General features: G+C 42.5%; 1 protein-coding gene across 1 annotated transcript; it reads right to left on the bottom strand.

Annotated features, from left to right (window-relative positions):
* Positions 1-10,688: 10,688 nt before the first annotated feature.
* Positions 10,689-12,470, bottom strand: LOC117025473 (PWWP domain-containing DNA repair factor 3B-like). Its single transcript, XM_033111367.1, has one exon. The coding sequence runs from the start codon at positions 12,468-12,470 to the stop codon at positions 10,689-10,691; it is 1,782 nt and encodes a 593-aa protein (XP_032967258.1).
* Positions 12,471-16,663: the final 4,193 nt, after the last annotated feature.

The following is a 16,663-nucleotide window of genomic DNA, read 5'->3' as shown; positions in this document are numbered from 1 at the left end:
GTTCTCAACAAATTTGATGTTTAAAAATTGTTTTTCATATACTTCTGCCCATGGTTCAGTTGGTCTCAAAGTGTCATATTTCTACCAGTGCTCAAAAGTAGAACTCTAAAGAAAAGAATAAGTGAATGAACTAATCAGAAACAGTTTTGGAGACAAAGAGGAAAAACTGAGGGTTGCTAGATGGGCGGGAGGGGTGGGGGGGGAGGGTGAGGGGATTGGAGGGCAGTCGGTGACCACAGGATGGCCACGGGTTTGAAAATTAATCTGGGGAACGTAATTTGGTGGTTACCAGAGGGTAAGGGGGCTGGGGGGTAGGGGATGAGGGTGAGGGGGATCAAATGTATGGTAATGGAAGGGGAGCTGACTCTGGGTGGTGAACACACAGTGTGATTTATAGATGATGTAATACAGAATTGCACACCTGAAATCTATGTAATTTTACTAACAATTGTCACCCCAATAAATTAAAAAAAAAAAGTAGAACTCTAGACTAGAGTAACCAAGTCAGTGTGGCATCAAAATAAACAGATGACTGGATCAGAAAGAGAGAAATGTGGGATGCACATGCACGCATATCTACAATATAAATAAAGGGAACAGCAGTTGTCAAGGCGCCAGGACGATGGTACCAGAACGTTTAGCTGTTGGGAGGAAAAGTCAGTGTAAATCCTTAACACATTCCGCACTCTCAAATACATATCAAAAGGATTAAGGTAAATGTAAGAAAAATATTCAACTAAAATATCATCAGTGCTTACTCTCTAGATAGAAAATAATACTCTGAGCTTAAAAGCAATAAAATAAATTACAGAAGAAGAACCTTACTATACATTTTTTTTAAATCTTTGCATCAAGCTTCATAAGCACAACTGAAATATAAGTGGCCAGTGGAGCAAAACATCTGGAACAAATATAGCAGACAGAAGGTTAATTTATAAATTAGTTTTAAATTTTGAGAATAAAAATACTGAGTCTCCAGCAGCTAAGTGGGTAAATGATAGGTACAGGCAGTTCACCAAAGAAAAAACACACATAACAATTAAGCATTAAGTTCTACTGCAATTAGTCATCAAAGAAATGCAAATAAAGAGGATAATTTTGCCATTTGTAAGACAGCAATTAAAATGATAATTTGAGCGAAAACAAATGGGCATTTTCATTTGCTGGCATTAAAAAAGCAAATTGGTATTTCTTGCCAAAAGGCCTGCTAGAGAAGATGTATGAACAATCTTAAAGATGTTTATATTCTTTGACCCTCCAATGATATTTGTAAGAGATCGTCTGAAATGCAAATAGATATACATACTCAATCAAAACATTATTAAAGTATTCAATTGAGCTAGAGGATAGCATATGGCAGACTATACCAATCATGCAAAAAATAAAGAGTTAAGGAACAGGGGTCCATAGTTAATGTTATGCTAAAGAAAAACACCAAAACATGAAATTGTGTACATCTATAGCATAACCTTAGCTATGAAAAAACAGCTTAAATAACACAAATTGTTATTACGTGCCAGGCATTGGGCTGAGCAACTGTGCCGGCACTCTTCCTGAGAGTCCTCAGAGGAGCCTGCTGGGGAGGGGTCACTGTTATGACCCGTCTACTCCAGGTGAGGACACCAGGCCCAAGAAGGGACTTGCCCAAAGTCCTACAGCTCCTCACTGCAGGAGCTGGGATTCTAGCCCAGTCTGGCAGTCTGCACAGCCAGGGTCCTGGAAACACGGCCGAAGGACACTTGTGTGTAGCAGTGACAGTCACAGAAACACAGCTGAGGCCCACAGGCAGATTGTTAACGGTGACAGCCCCCAGGAAACAGCTGAAGGAAGGACCCACGACTCGTGGGTCATGGAGATTGGCACTGTGCCAGTGGTGAGCATGTGTTGCTTCTGCTATGGGGACAAGAAACTCGCCCACGTGGATGTCTTTTTAAAGCCTCCAGGGAAAAGATGGGATGGACATGTACCACAGGGTCACAGTGACTTCTGTGCATGGAGACACGATGGCCATGAGTTCTCATCTTCTCTCTCCTCTTCTGCAGTCTTGAATCATCTGTGGGAGCTTCAGTTCCTAGAGGCAGTGGCAGAAGGGCCCCAGGTGGGTCCTGGTCTTCGACTCCTACCTGCTGTCAGGCACAGTCCTAAAGCCACAGAGAAGCAGGCTGGGCCCAGGGATCTCTACCAGGCAGCCCCTGCCACCTATAGGAAGGGTCCCCCCTCCTTCCCCATGTGGACCGAGGTTTCTCTTCCTTTATTTCTTCCTCTCCAGCCCTTTGGGCTCTCTGCTTCCTCCAGGACCCGCACTCTGCAGGCAGGTCCCTGTCGTCTCCCTTCTCCCCAGTGTCTCTGCCTTTGCTGCAACCCTCAGCCAGGTGAGTTGGGGCCAGCGGTGGGGTCAGGTTAGGGGAAGACTGCAGAGGGAAGGCACAGGACTTGGCAGTGAGGCAAAGAAGCCATCATTTCATTTGTATATAAATCTCCCCCCAGCCGCACACACAGAGGCAAGGGGTCTGCCCTCTCACGAGAACTTACATCATGCACTTTCCACCCTGTTACTGATATCACCTTCCTCTTTTATTCAGAGCTGTTTCTGGAAGGCGTCTTCCAGACCAGGCCTCGAACCAGATGCTAGGGATTCTGCAGTGAACGCTGTAGTGAAGGCTGCTCCAGTGGTCCTTACAGTCTACTAGGGGAACAGACAATAACTCAAGGAAGGGGGAAAATCTATGCATTTATAAATCATGGTCAATGTTAAAACAAAAAGATGAAAAGTAAGCATTGAGGGAGGATGTTTACTATATGCAGTTGGTTTAAAAAGCCCCTTTTAGAGAGGAGAGAAGGATGAGAAGGAGCCCTAGTTTGGGAAGGACTGGGCAAAAGTGAGTCCAGGCAAATGAAGGGAGCAAAAAGGGTGCAACCTCTGAGAGAGGTGTTTTCAAGAAACGGAAAGGCCCGTGTACCTTGCCTGGGGTAGAGCTATTGAAAGGGAGACGAGTGGAAGCTGCCATGGACAGGGGTCTGGTAGCAACGGGAGGGCGCTGAGGCAAGCAGTGATGTAATTGATTAATTGGGCATTTTAGAATAACTCCTTGATTGCTATGTGAAGAATGGGTGCAGAAGACGCCCAGGTGAGGAGAGAGTGGTTGGGAGTACAGTGAGTTATCCAGGGTAAGTGTGGCGATGGTATGGACAGCTGCAGTATCAGGAAGCAATGCAGAAGCACTCCAACAAGACGCTGCTATGGTCCCAAGCTGCACACCACAACACCCTTTCGCAAAGGCAGAAGAGCTTCTTTCAAGGGATAGTCACGCTTTTCCCACTTCAAAATGAGTATTTTGGTTATTTTTTTTTTTATTAAAGAAAAAGAGTAAGGTCCTTAAAAATGAATTGGAATTGATTGGAAGCTCTATGTATGCGGGTTGGGAAGCCCTACTCACTGGAGGGCATGGTCGTAGAGTGATGAAGTAAACTGGCTTTTTTATGGTGAATTTTCTCCTGACTAGAGTGTGCAGGTCTTTTCTCTTGAGCTAGGGGTTTTTTGTTTTTTTTTTCTTCCTCCATGGAGAATTCTTTTCACCTTTTGCCTGGGAAATATTCACCTGGTTGCCGGTGGTCTGGGAGCTGGGTGGGAAATGGAGCTGTGTATCTCATTGTTCATCTATCTAGACTTTCAGTGCCTTCTCATTCAGAGTAAGTGCTTCTCCCCTGACGCAGTTGTATCTGCTGCAGTACCGCTGCATAGTAGGCAGGCCTCAGACCTCAGTGGTTTATGTCTATTTCTCATGCACAACCCTTTGGGTCACTTGTGGCTGTGTGTCAGGTTGTGGAGATGGCTTCAGGTCTGCTCCATGTGTCTTCTCCTTCTGGGACCCAGGTGGAAGGAACAGTGGCTTGCCTGAGTGAGGCAAGGTCTCCAGATGGTCCAGAACAGGGGCAGGAGAGGGCAAGCCAAACTATGCACAAAGTCTCTGGCTGGACACAGTGTACCTCATATCATTCACATTTCTTTGGCCAGTGCAAGCCATGGACCAAAGCCCAAAGGCAGTGTGCATGGAAGCATATTCCACCTACAGTGAACCATGCATGGCAAGGACAGGGAGGGAAGGGAGGCTTGTGACCAAATAAATCTTCCTGCCACATCTGCCGAGGCAGTGGTATTGGATGGAGACCTGAGGCAGTGGTATTGCATGGGGAGGTGTTGGACATCTGAAGTGGAAGAACACTCCCAGAGCTTGGTGTTTCCCTAGAACTGGGAAGTCTGAATGGCTGGAGCAGAGTAAGTAGGGGGATCGCCACAAGGTGCGGTCAGACAGGCACTTGGGATTCGTTTTCAGGGTGATAGAAAGCCCCTGACTGGGATATTATTAGAGAGGGATGTGATAGGCTCGGATTAACTTTTTAAAGGATCTCTCTGCTGCTTTGGGAAAGAAGGATGGAGGGGAAAACAGAGGCCCCCGGAGGACCAGGTAGGAGGTGAATGAAGCCAATAGTTTAGGTTAGAGATGGGGGCAGCTTGGACTTGGAGTGTGGCCATGGAAGTAGAGAGAAGTGGGTGTATTTGGAAGACGGCTAGAAAATGAATGGACAGAACTTGGTGACAGTAAATATGTGTGAATGAAGAAGAGAAGGCGGTGTGAGGGAATTAGTCCCAGTTATTTTTGTTGTATTCACTATCTCTATTTAAATCTTACCTAACTAAAGTTAGTTTTCTATAATAGTAACTCAATATTCTAAAAATAAATAAGTATTTACATTTGAAAATAATATTTTCCCACTGTCTAGATTTAACCAGTTTTTAAACTTATTTCTAGTAAACTAGTTACTTAGGTATCACTAATGATCTATTTATTTCAACAAAAAATTAGATGTTAGAATTGAGAAGAATGTGTTTTCTGGTGCCTGGTTTCTACTGGTAATCTCTATCTCAGTTACTTACCTAGGTGCCAGTATTTTTCTATAGTACCAACATATTATTCCAAAAGAAATAATTTAGATTTTAGTAAAATGATTTTTCAATATTCAAGCTGTTGTTCTAGATATTTTTTAGTTATATCTAGTAAACTAGGTCCTACCATCCTTCTATATAACTAACACAATATTTCAACAAGAAACGAGTTGACATGACGAAATCATGATTTTTTTTCTAGATAAGTAGTTACATGGGTACAATGAGTTATCTATAGAACTAACATCCCATGTAATAATGAATCAGAAGTTAGAAGTCAGAAATATGTGTTTCCAATTCCTGGAATGAAATATTTACTGTACTTGTATCTAATTAACTAAATTGCTGTCTGGTGACTGATAGTTATCTATAGTACTTACACATTTTTCATATATACAATTAAAATAGATGTAACATGTTATTTCAACAAAGGGTAAGAATTTAAAATTGAGAAAATGGTCTGTCAACCTCCTGAATTCAACCCGTTTCCTTGTTATCTCCAATTGTCTCTGCTAAACTAATTATTTGAGCACTACTAGTTACCTATAATAAAAATACATTATTTCAACCCGTTTCCTAGTTATCTCTAATTATCTCTGCCAAACTAGTTATTTGAGCACTACTAGTTACCTATAATAAAAATACATTATTTGAAAAGGAATCATATTTTAGAAGAATGGGAATTTCGGATTCCTGACTAAAACATCATTCTGATTATGTCTATATTTCTCTAGGTAACTAATTGCCTATGCGTCACCAATTATCTATATAACTAATGTCTTATGTCAACAAACAATAAGATGGTACAGTTAAGAAGTGTTTTCCACATCCTGGAATCCACTATTTACTTCTTTCTAGTTAACTCTAGATACATTGATAGTCAAGAAACATTAGTTGCCTATATTATTGTCATATTCCTAAATGAAATAAAATTTAGATTGAAAAGGATGTTAGCATCATTCTTGCATCAAACATGTATTCTAATGGCCAACTCTTACATGTACTTAAATATTTACCTAGGTGGTACCAAAAAATGTATACACATTTTAAGAAAGGAAAACTGTATTAAAATTGTAATACTCAATATATACTGGTAACAAAACATGAATACAAGTCATGTTTGACTTCTGCAATGACAAGAGGTGCTCAAAGTGGTTACCATCAGCATCCAGATACTTCTGATGATGGCGAACTATTGCTTGAGCAACGTTGACCAAAGTGTCCACTTGTATACATTTTTTGGCACCCCCGGTGTGTGTGTGTGTGTGCATGACTCAGTTATTTCAGAATGAAATAAGAACTTAGAGCTGAGAAAATGTAATTTTCAGCTTCTTGGCTTTGGCTAGTAACTTGTATTTTATATAAGTGTCTCTATTTAAATATTGCCTACACATAGGTAAATCTAGTTATCTATGGTATTAACACTGTACCTAAAAGACAAATTGGAAAAGAATGTGTTTTTCAACTTCATGTGTTCCACCAGGTTTCCTAATAATCACTTGTTAAGCCTCCTTAACTAGTTGGTTAGGTACTGTTGAAAATCTTATAGTACTCTCACATTATTTGGGCAACAAAGAAGTTAGTGTTGGGAAGAATAGGTCTTCTAGTTCATGAAGTCTTCTTTTTATTTGTGGTTATCTCTAGTTAACTAATCATTTGGATATTAGTAGATATCTCCTGAACTAATATTTCCAACCAGAGATATGAATTCCTAGTTGAAATACTGATTATTCAAATTCCTTGGATTCAACAATTTTTCTTTAGCTTCTGATCTTCAACTAGTTTTTCTGGATAGTACTGGTTATCGCTAAATTGCTAATTATTAGTTACCACGCAATATTGTGATAATAATGCATTATTATTCCAACAAACACAAAGAACATAGAAGTGAAAAGGATTTTTTTCCACTTCCTGGCATAAAATTGTTATTCTAATATTTATAGTTATCTCTTGTCAACTATTTATCTAGGTAACACTAATCATCAATAGCAGTAAGTTCTCATTCCAACAAGAAATGATAATTCTGAGTTGAGAAAAATGTGATCTTCAGCCTCTGGGTTTCAAGCAGAAAAAAGAAGTTATATTTGTGAAAAAGGTATTTTCCACTACTTGATTTCCCATTGTTAAGCAGTAAACTTAATTACCTAGGTACCACTAATTATCTGGAGTATTGATGCATTAACATATAATAAATAAGAAATAACTGGGAAGCATAAAATAGTTCTGCTTTCTGGCTTCACCTATTAATTTAAATTACATATAGTTACGTCTTGTTGACTACTTATGTATAGCTATGTCTATTTCACAATTTAAAATATATTGAGTATTAACTCGTTAAATGAATTCAGATTAAGAGTATGTAAGATTGCCTTTTACTCTTCCCCTCTATATATATGAGGAGAGCCAACACTGAACTTATCAAAGATGCCAGTGCCTCTGTCACCATCACAATCTTTATTTTAGAAGTATCTTCTCCACCCTCCCAGGGAACAGAGTTCAGAGATCTAACTCCTGGTCTCACAAAATAAATGATTTGTAATAACCCACTTGCCTGTACCTTCTTACCAATTCCTCAAAACATTGCCAAGGAAATTCCTGCATCTCCATCTCCTGTATGCTAAGCTGTTGTCTAAGCTTAAAGGTACCACCCTAGCAGCATAATAGGCCAATGCTAGGACATGGAACCCCAAGACACAGCTCTGTGCTTCCATGTCAATAAATTCTCCCCTATATGGACTTATATTTTGTCCCTGTCTTACTGATTCAACATCCTCACATTCCATTGGCACATATATTATCCCAGTTCATGCAAGTACATATTAACCAGCTCCTGCATTTCCTTCTGAATATAAGGTATTTCCCATTTTAAAAAACTGTGATCTTCCTTGTGCTGTGATCTTACCTAGTCATACCTACCCTTGTTATTAGTCTAATAGCAAGGAAAATTACCAGGGATGGATGTTACAAATTAGCAGGAATGTTACAAGCAACATCTGTTCAAGTAGCTGCCTTAGAAGAGGTCTTTGCAAGTTTCCAGGAACAACAAAAGCTGCTCTCCAGTAGCAAAAGTAAAAGGATTGTTAATGCCAGGCTGAGGGGTCAAGGGATTTTAGGTATTTGAGATTTTTGTTCACATCACCTTTCCAGGTCTCCGAGTTCCACTTTCTTTGTTAGATCCACATATGGACGTAGAGACCTGTAAATGCTGTGGATGCTGTCTTTGTGCAGCTTTCCCAATCAACAACAATTAGGATCGGGGCCTTATGTTCAGCCATCTGCCTTATGACTGGAGGAGACGAGGTCTCCTTAACCCAATGGATGAGCAGGGATGACAGGTTGGGCTTTCCCATTGTATACACATGTCTGTGATAGACAACCAGCTTTGGTCAATTGTACACCCTCCTTAACAACTGCTCAGGCTCGAAGGAATCTCAGAGTTCACACAGCCAGCCACAAATCCACCCCAAATGTGACTGCAATTCAAAGAGGAGAAGAGATGCATGTCCCAGGCATGCCTCCCCCCTTTCAGTGAATACCTCAGGTATAAATGGCACCCCAGGAGGGACCAGATCCTCTCCCTTTGCTCCAAGAAAACAAAAACCCAGGATCTCACAAATGTGGCCAAAGTTAGGGTGTGGTGTCACAGATAGGCCATCAGTCCATGACACTGATAAATATTTCTCACTAAGAAGATGAATTGGTGTATCCCAGTCAGCACAAAATTGTGATGTCTTTTCTATGGCACCTGTAATTTGGTCTACTGACTCACAATGCTATGAATGAATGAATGAAGTAGTGAAGAAAAGGTTATATGTAGAGATAGATATGGCTCCATGAGAAAGCTGAAGCAGAGTGATACATTTGATGGAGAGACACAGTGTTACAGCAGAGCTAAAGTGTGTTGTCCCGATGTACAAGGTCCACATAGAACACGGAGGTGGTGTGTTTGTAAGTACTTCCCGGGACCATGAGCATGTCACATGGATTGGCCCGGGGACAATGCCCCAGGAGTCCAGGTCTCTCTCAGGCCATGTCCAAGAGGACTCTGTAGGGCCTGAAGCTTATACAATCTGCACGGCCCTCTTCTGAAAGTGTAAAAACAAGCAGGAAAGTGAATATTTAGAATGAGAAGAAAATTCATAGTGAACTGTGAAACATGACAACCACCAACATTCCGAAACAAACATATTATATGTACATACATACATACGTGTGTGTGTGTTAGACATTCCAGCTATGTAGTTGTACAGTCCGAACTAGGGTGAAGCAGAGTTTTGAAGTGAAAGATACAGTGGTTTTATAGTGAATCGAAACAGCTGACTTTTGCAAATGTCACCAAAAAAAAAAAAATGACCTGGACATGCGAACACATAACATGGGCCCGTGAATGACAGTTGACTCCCCTCAGAATAAAAACGCACTCAGGTTCATGTTAAATGTTCAGTGTTTATTGTCACATCAAGTTTTAAAAGTAAACTAGCTTTTCTAACTTTTTCCCCACAAAAAACAAACAAGAAAAACCCTTGTTCCAAGTGAAGATAACATTTCCTCGGCTTCAGAATTGATCTTTTAATTACGTGTGTTTCACTGTATCCCGACAACAGCCACATTTAGCACAATGGAGACTTTTCTGTATTCACTTCCCAAGTCCCAGATCCTGGTCCACCTACTGCTCAAGCAGCCTGCGATGACTTAGCAGTCTGCATTTACACTGTTGGGAGCTGTTGGAGCTGGTCAAGGAGTAAGTCACAAGATAAAGCTTGTTTGCTTTGAGACAAATGACCGCTTTTGAGGGGACACAGGTCCAGAACACAGTGCTTGCTTTTCTCTAATTTACGCCAGTAAGATGGGCTCCTCTCAGTCAGCCTGCACTCCCAGGTCTAGAGTAGCTAGACTGTGTACACGATAACTCTGGTTGTCTTCCACGTGGGGACAGACGGCCATATGTAGGGGATCCAGTGACTGTCGGTGAGCAAGACAGCCAGATGCCGGTCTGTTTTAGGAAACCATTTGGCCATTGAAGAAGAGCTACTCCCATAAATGGAATCTCACGGAAACGGACTCTTTACAGCGTTGCACAGGCTGACAAAGTGTGTACTGCAGGCTGAGATTTCATTCACCCATATGTGGGCTCCATGTGGACGATCCATTCACTTGGTTTGGATTTCAGATTGCTTTTTCAAGAAACATTTAACGGTAGTGATAACGCAAAGAAAACATCTCTGTCATTGGTTTCACCTCTCAAGGCTGTTTTTGTCTAAACTAATAAGCATAGCAGGGAAAACTCTGGAATTATCTTGGCAGGGAATCCGATCATTTATACAGATGCATCACTGAATGAATGAGCAACCCTTGTGATGTTTCTGCGAAATACTTCTCAGATTTTAAAGTTAATCGTTGCTTAATGTCTGTTACCAGGGCTCTTTCATGTAATGGAAGTGTGCACACCCTATATTAAAATATGAAGTATACACAGTCCAAAGCAATGTTGTGAAGATATAATATCTGGACAGTTACATATCCGAGCAAGTAGAGATAAGTACACGTGTTTGCAATATTTTAACAAATTAGTTGTGAAGAGTTTGGGAACGAGAAATGATGGTGACCGTGACACCCACAAATGCCGGCGATGGATCCCAAAGGAATTCAGCAGGTTCCCAAATTTGACGTTCTCAAATTTCCAGACCGTCTTTACGCGTCATACAGAATGGAGGGGTGCCACGTATTATGCACACAGGGGTGCTTAGTAATGATGCAAATGAGAGGTCTCCCTGCGAAGGTGTGGCGCAGGGCAAGAGTCACTTAGCCTTGCTCTCCCTCTCTTTCTCACAGTCTTTAAGATGTTTCTATCAAATAGCTCTTTCTCCCGGGCATGCACAGGTGGCCCTCGCAGGTACTTTTCTTCTGCCTCCTTGTAACTTACTCCATCAAGCGCAGCAATCGAACAAATGATGGCTTCTGGCAGAAGGACTTCCAGAACAAAACTCACTTTGTCGTCTCTTGTCAGAGCCAGCTTGTTCCTGTCTATTTGTTTGTAGATTTCTTGTAAATGTTTCACCACGACATCCAACTGATCTTCATCCTCCAGGTATGTTTCAACACAGATCACATACCTCTCTGACTTCAGGAAGGACGCCAGCCACCTGGACTCCTTCCTGCCTTTGACGATATCCAGGAGATGGTGGTCAGCCCCCTTTGTTTTCACGATGAAGTCCACTAGCTTCTGGTTGACTCGGTCCCGAGCGGCCCTCATCCGGTCAGGGAGAAGTTTCCTGTGGGGCTTCCCGTCCGGGGAGCTCTCCTCCTCAGAATCTTCCAGGTCGGCATAATTCACCTTTGGGAACTCAAGATACAGATTCCCCTCTTGGATGTCTTTCCTCATTGGGTAGCTGATGTCAGCAGTGTAATAGTCCAGGAAAGAGCCCCTGAAGGACCCACGACTGAGCCCTTCTCTGTAGTGGGATATCAGGGAGAAGCACCAGTTCACACTTTGCTCGTACAGTCTCCCGGCTCTCTTGATTAGTTTTTCTTTCTCTTTACAATCCAGGTACTTCAGTCTTCGAAGAGGCACTTGAATGCCGCGCTTTTCATGGTGCATGTTTTCCTCAATCAAAACCACCCTCGCCGTCTGCTCTGTGTGGTTGACACTCTTTACCATTGCTGGCCAATACGGGTGACTTTGAAACTTAAACCAGACCATCGCTCCTTTTGTGATGGGACACGGCTCCTGTGGGAAAGCCGTTCTTGTCGCTCGTGCCGCTTCCTTGGTGCCCTTCTTCTTCGTAGCGGTGGTGGGGTGAATAGCCTTGGAGCCAACCAAAGGTTGAGGTTCCTGCTGTCTTTTCTCACGATCTGGTACCTTCAGCTTCCTTTTTCTGCTTCCTGAATGGAGTGAATCAGGCAGCCGCAGCTTAGGGTCGCTGGAGGATGCTGCCGTACCTTGTGATTCTGGCTCCCAGGCTCCCTGTGCAGGGTCCTTCCCGTTCCCAGAGAAGGTAGAGCTCTCAGAGGAGACAGCCAGGGTCTTTGGGCGGGTGCCACGCGCCTCTGCTTTCACAGCCTTGGGCACAGAGGCGATGAAACCAGGTGGCCGAGATGGAAGGACGCCTCCACCCTTACCACCTGCACTCTCCTCCTCGACTGTGCAACACTGGCACAGAACTCTTGAGGGGACCCTCTTTCTCTTGCCCTCTTTCTTACGGTTGTCTTCTGAAAGCGATGGGAAGTTTGGGCCAACGCTGGAGCTCTGTGAGGACTTTGCTTGCGATTCCTTAGGAACAGGAGCGATGGAGGTACGCACCTGTTCTTTGTCTCCATCCGGGGTGTCCTCACCCCCTGAAGGGGGCAACAGTGATGTGGGGTTTTCTCTTTTCCTAAGACGTCTTGGTGAGTTCCCTTTGGGCTTCTGATACTTGCTACGAGATGGCTTTTGCGGTCCCGTTTGAGACTGCGTAGTGGCCTCTGGGTCATCTGAGGCTCTTGCCTGACCCAACTTTGCTCTCTCCTTCAGAATCTCCAGTGCCATCGTAAGAGCGCTTCTGTAGGCCGCTTCTTCGCCAGGTGAGAAACTGGCCTTCGACTGGGCCACTAGTGAGGAGGCAATGGATTCAATCTGAGACTCGTTTAGGATCTTCACATCTCGGTTTTTCACTTGAATTTTTTTATGGACTGAGAGAATTTCCACTTGTAGAGAACATGACTGTTTCCTCTTACTTTGTGGTGAGGTTCTGGATCGGGACAAAACCTTTGCTGGCCAAAAACGGCCTTTCCAATTGCATAGGACATACTCAGATTCCATGATGATTTGACTTGGGTTGAGAGGTCATTCACAAAGGTCAAGGGCTGTGGTGCAGCTACAGCAGGCCTCCCTGACACAATGTTCTTCACCGCATGTTTTTGCCTGGGACCAGAAAGGGTTCACAGCCAGTGTGGCCTGTCCTTCTGCACCTGAATCTCCCAGGGGTGCTGGAACTCGTGTTTTGACAGACTGCACGGCAGAATACTGAAACACAAAAAGCAAAAGTGGAAACATATCAGCAAGAATTCCTTTCGTGGAAGTAGAAGAACATTGGTCAATGAGAACTGATAAGAGATAAAACACAGAAATATGAAGAGTGTGTATCAGACTGCAGGTGTGTGTCTGGACAGGGTAGGCAAGATAAGAGGCAAGTATTTGGGAAGAGAATACAAACGCTACCAGAGGAGATTTATAGCCCCCTGAGCCCAACTTCTTGCCCTATTTGTTACTACTGCATGTTAAAGAGCATCTGTGTGGGGAGGTGGGTGTCATGTCTGGCATCTCATTTGTGTTATTGGACGTCCTGGGCCTTCTGTGCTCCTCAGGGCTCATCGTAAGGGAATTCTTCCGGGTTTCTTTCCTTGGGTGCTAGTGCCTCCCTGTGCCCCCGAAGAAACCAGAGATGATGTCCCACCTACAGACCCCGGGTGTCGCCCCAATGTCGTGTGAAGAGCAGGAGCTTAGAATCCAGATGTTCATGGAGATCGTCATGATGGTCACTGGCATGCCCTTTCGTGAGGACTGCTGCAGGCACGTGCCATTGTCTGGGACGGGCGCCACTTCATTTCTCTATGGTGGTTTAAGGGGTTCCCCCACCCACACCCCAGCACCAAATCAGTGTAAAGTAGTAGCTGCAGAGCGAGGAGCCAACTAAATCACACCCCAACGTCAACATGAATAAATGATGGCAGAGCAGTGTCTGGTGAGATGAGGAAGTCTTACCGAACTCCAGGTGGATCTTGGTAGGTGTGGTTGTGTGAGCAGGACCTGTGGATTCATATACTCCACCTACTTGTCTGGCAGTCCCTTTACCCCGCTCTGTGTTTCTGAAGTGCCCTGTCCTTCCAGGGATCAAATATCGACCACCAGGCCCTAAGCGCTTCTAATGGAAATCTAGACTATGCAAAAGAGTTAGGGAATTCAGCCAATGAAATGGGGGTTGATTCATCATTTTCCCTTGCCCAACTCTGGAATGCATGCCATTCGTAAACAGAAATGTTAAGTCTCACGTATAATGCAGAGTAGATGCCATATGCCATGCTTCTTTCCTTCCTTCATTTGTATTTCCGAATATTTCCACCTCAAGCTACTTAGTTTATGCTAGTCCCTCCTATTTCACAACCGTGTAAACTGCTGCTTTCATGGTAGCCCCGGTCTGTCTTAGACACATGGATTACTTCGCATTAGCCGTGTGTGTGTGTGTGTGTGTGTGTGTGTGTGTGTGTGTGAGACTACGTGGGGCCTGTAATGTTCTGTAATGTTAGGGTGTTGTTTTGTGCTTCTAAAGTTACGTTAAATGTGCCTGCAGAGAATATGAACCCTGTGCAGAGAAATATGCATGAGATGACACATTCTAGACACAGGCTCTCAGTATGATGGGGAATGGGACTTCTCACACATTTCCTATGCATTCACAGGCGTATGCGTTTACCTGTACATCCAACCTAGGACTGCGTTTCTTTACACAAGAGCATCGTTAATCACTATTTCATGTGAATGCCTATTTTTCACCCCATTTTTCTGAATCTCTCGACAATGTGGGTTTTCTGAGATTTAAAAACTTAAAGTAAATTTCAAACATTTAGGTGGGTGGAATGCAGAAGATGCAATCTTCTCTCAACCCCCCATTTCCCACCCAGAAATACCTTGTTCATAAGTTCTACTTTTCTGTACATGTTGTACAGATAGATATGCATTATAATTCAATTACAGATTTTAGCTCATCTGTTTTCAGTCTCCAATGATATGCTTCATGAGATTGTTTCTGTAATAAGTGCCTGTACATATGGCTTTGTTCACACATACTCATCACTATAACAAGAAGTATACCATGACTAAATGTACATACTTTGGGCCTAATCTGCATCACCTTTGTATTGGACTATGGTGAACGATCACCCAGGTTTCAGGGCTTCTCCTTACAGAACTCAGTGTACCTGCTCTTAGAGCTCAGGTGTCATTTGAGGACATACAACAGAAGGGAGGAAGATAAACAGGTGACTCAGTCACTGCAGTCTCCCTGCAGCAGGACCTGCCAGTCTGTCACACAAAACAGGAGGGCCTGCGTTACTCACTCCCAACCAAAGAGCTACTCACACCCACACCCCCCCCACACACACACACAGTCACACACACTCAGAGAGACATTAGAGACACAGATGCCTGATAGTGAGGCATATAATCCATGTTCTCTGCCTCTACACACACTTGCACATGTTTCTGCTTCCAGTATAGATGTTATTTTCAGCTCCTTAGCCCCTTATTTTAAAAACACGTGTAAATTCTAAAAATGATGTTTTAAATTAGAAAGTAGGAAAAATATTAAGCAACAGTAATCTAATCTAACACCTAGAAATGCTTACTGCAGATATGAGTCCACAGCCTCTAGAATTTTTATTCTGTTTATACATATAGCCTATAAAATATGTAAAAGGTTTTTAAAATTGTACAAACACTTTAAATATTCTCACTTATTCATGTTTGCGTACATCTTTTTAAGTATCAATCACTTTAATTGACTGCTTTTAACAGACAACCAAAATATCAACAACAGTTATTTTTCCTATCACTAAAGCTATAATGCTTCCTCGGGAGAGACTATCAGAAGAGATGGGTGTTCACTGAGAACATTCGTTGTATGCTTTGGTCCAGGGTCCAGATGTCTTCCAGTAAGGGTTGGTACATAATCTTGCAGATGATTTTCTTCTCATATTTTGTACTAAGAGGAGTGCAACTCTCTTTTCCCACTACAAAGATGTGTAGAGGTAGGTGGATGGATAGATAGATGATGGAGAGATGGATGGATGGATATAGATTGATAGAGGATAGATGATAGATAGCTAATAGATAATAAATATATTACATATAAGTGTGTGTTTGTGTGTGTGTGTATACACACACACACACACACACACACACACACACACATATATCGTGTTTTCCCTAAAATAAGACCAACGCGGACAATCAACTCTAATGTGTCTTCTGACTGTCCAGCTAGTTCTTATTTTCGGGGAAACACAGTATACATATGATAGATAGATAATAGATAGGTAGTTAACAGACAGATGATAGATAGGTGGACTATAGACCAATTAAGTACAAATTATATGCTTTTTGTAAAATGCACATTCACATGGAGAGCGATGCTGTCTACTTTATCTTAGGATATGAAGGACAGGCTAACACAAGCAAAAAAGTCTACAGCTGTAAATGGAAATGTCATGACACGGTTCCATGGAAAAGAGAAGAGGAACAAGAATGGAAGTGGGTGGACATTATTTTTCAAATCATGTTATAAAGTATTATAGGGAGGACACATTTACCATATGCACCAACATCTTACCTTATAAAGAGTCTATGGGGATAGCAAATGAAATATTGGATGTCCGTGAACAAAAAGAAAGCAAGTAGCATTATAGCATTCAATGAGAAGATATTTAAAATGTTTGAAATATCTTTGGGGTGTTTTGTTCGATCAAGGAAATACATTATTAAAATGTATGTATCTCGCCACATGAGAGAGATTCAATTACAGCAGTCTGAACAGAGCGTGGGGGACAGGTTGCAGAATATGCGAAGGAAAAATAGCCAACAATTTTCCAAGATAAGGAAAAATTTCATGTGGCATATTTGATATATCCAACCATGACACTAATTCTCACATACACACATACACATACAAACACACACACACACAC

The sequence above is a fragment of the Rhinolophus ferrumequinum genome, chromosome X (genome assembly GCF_004115265.2).
Source record: "Rhinolophus ferrumequinum isolate MPI-CBG mRhiFer1 chromosome X, mRhiFer1_v1.p, whole genome shotgun sequence".
In the NCBI taxonomy this organism is placed as follows: domain Eukaryota; kingdom Metazoa; phylum Chordata; class Mammalia; order Chiroptera; family Rhinolophidae; genus Rhinolophus; species Rhinolophus ferrumequinum.
This window is presented reverse-complemented; position numbering and strand designations above follow the sequence as displayed.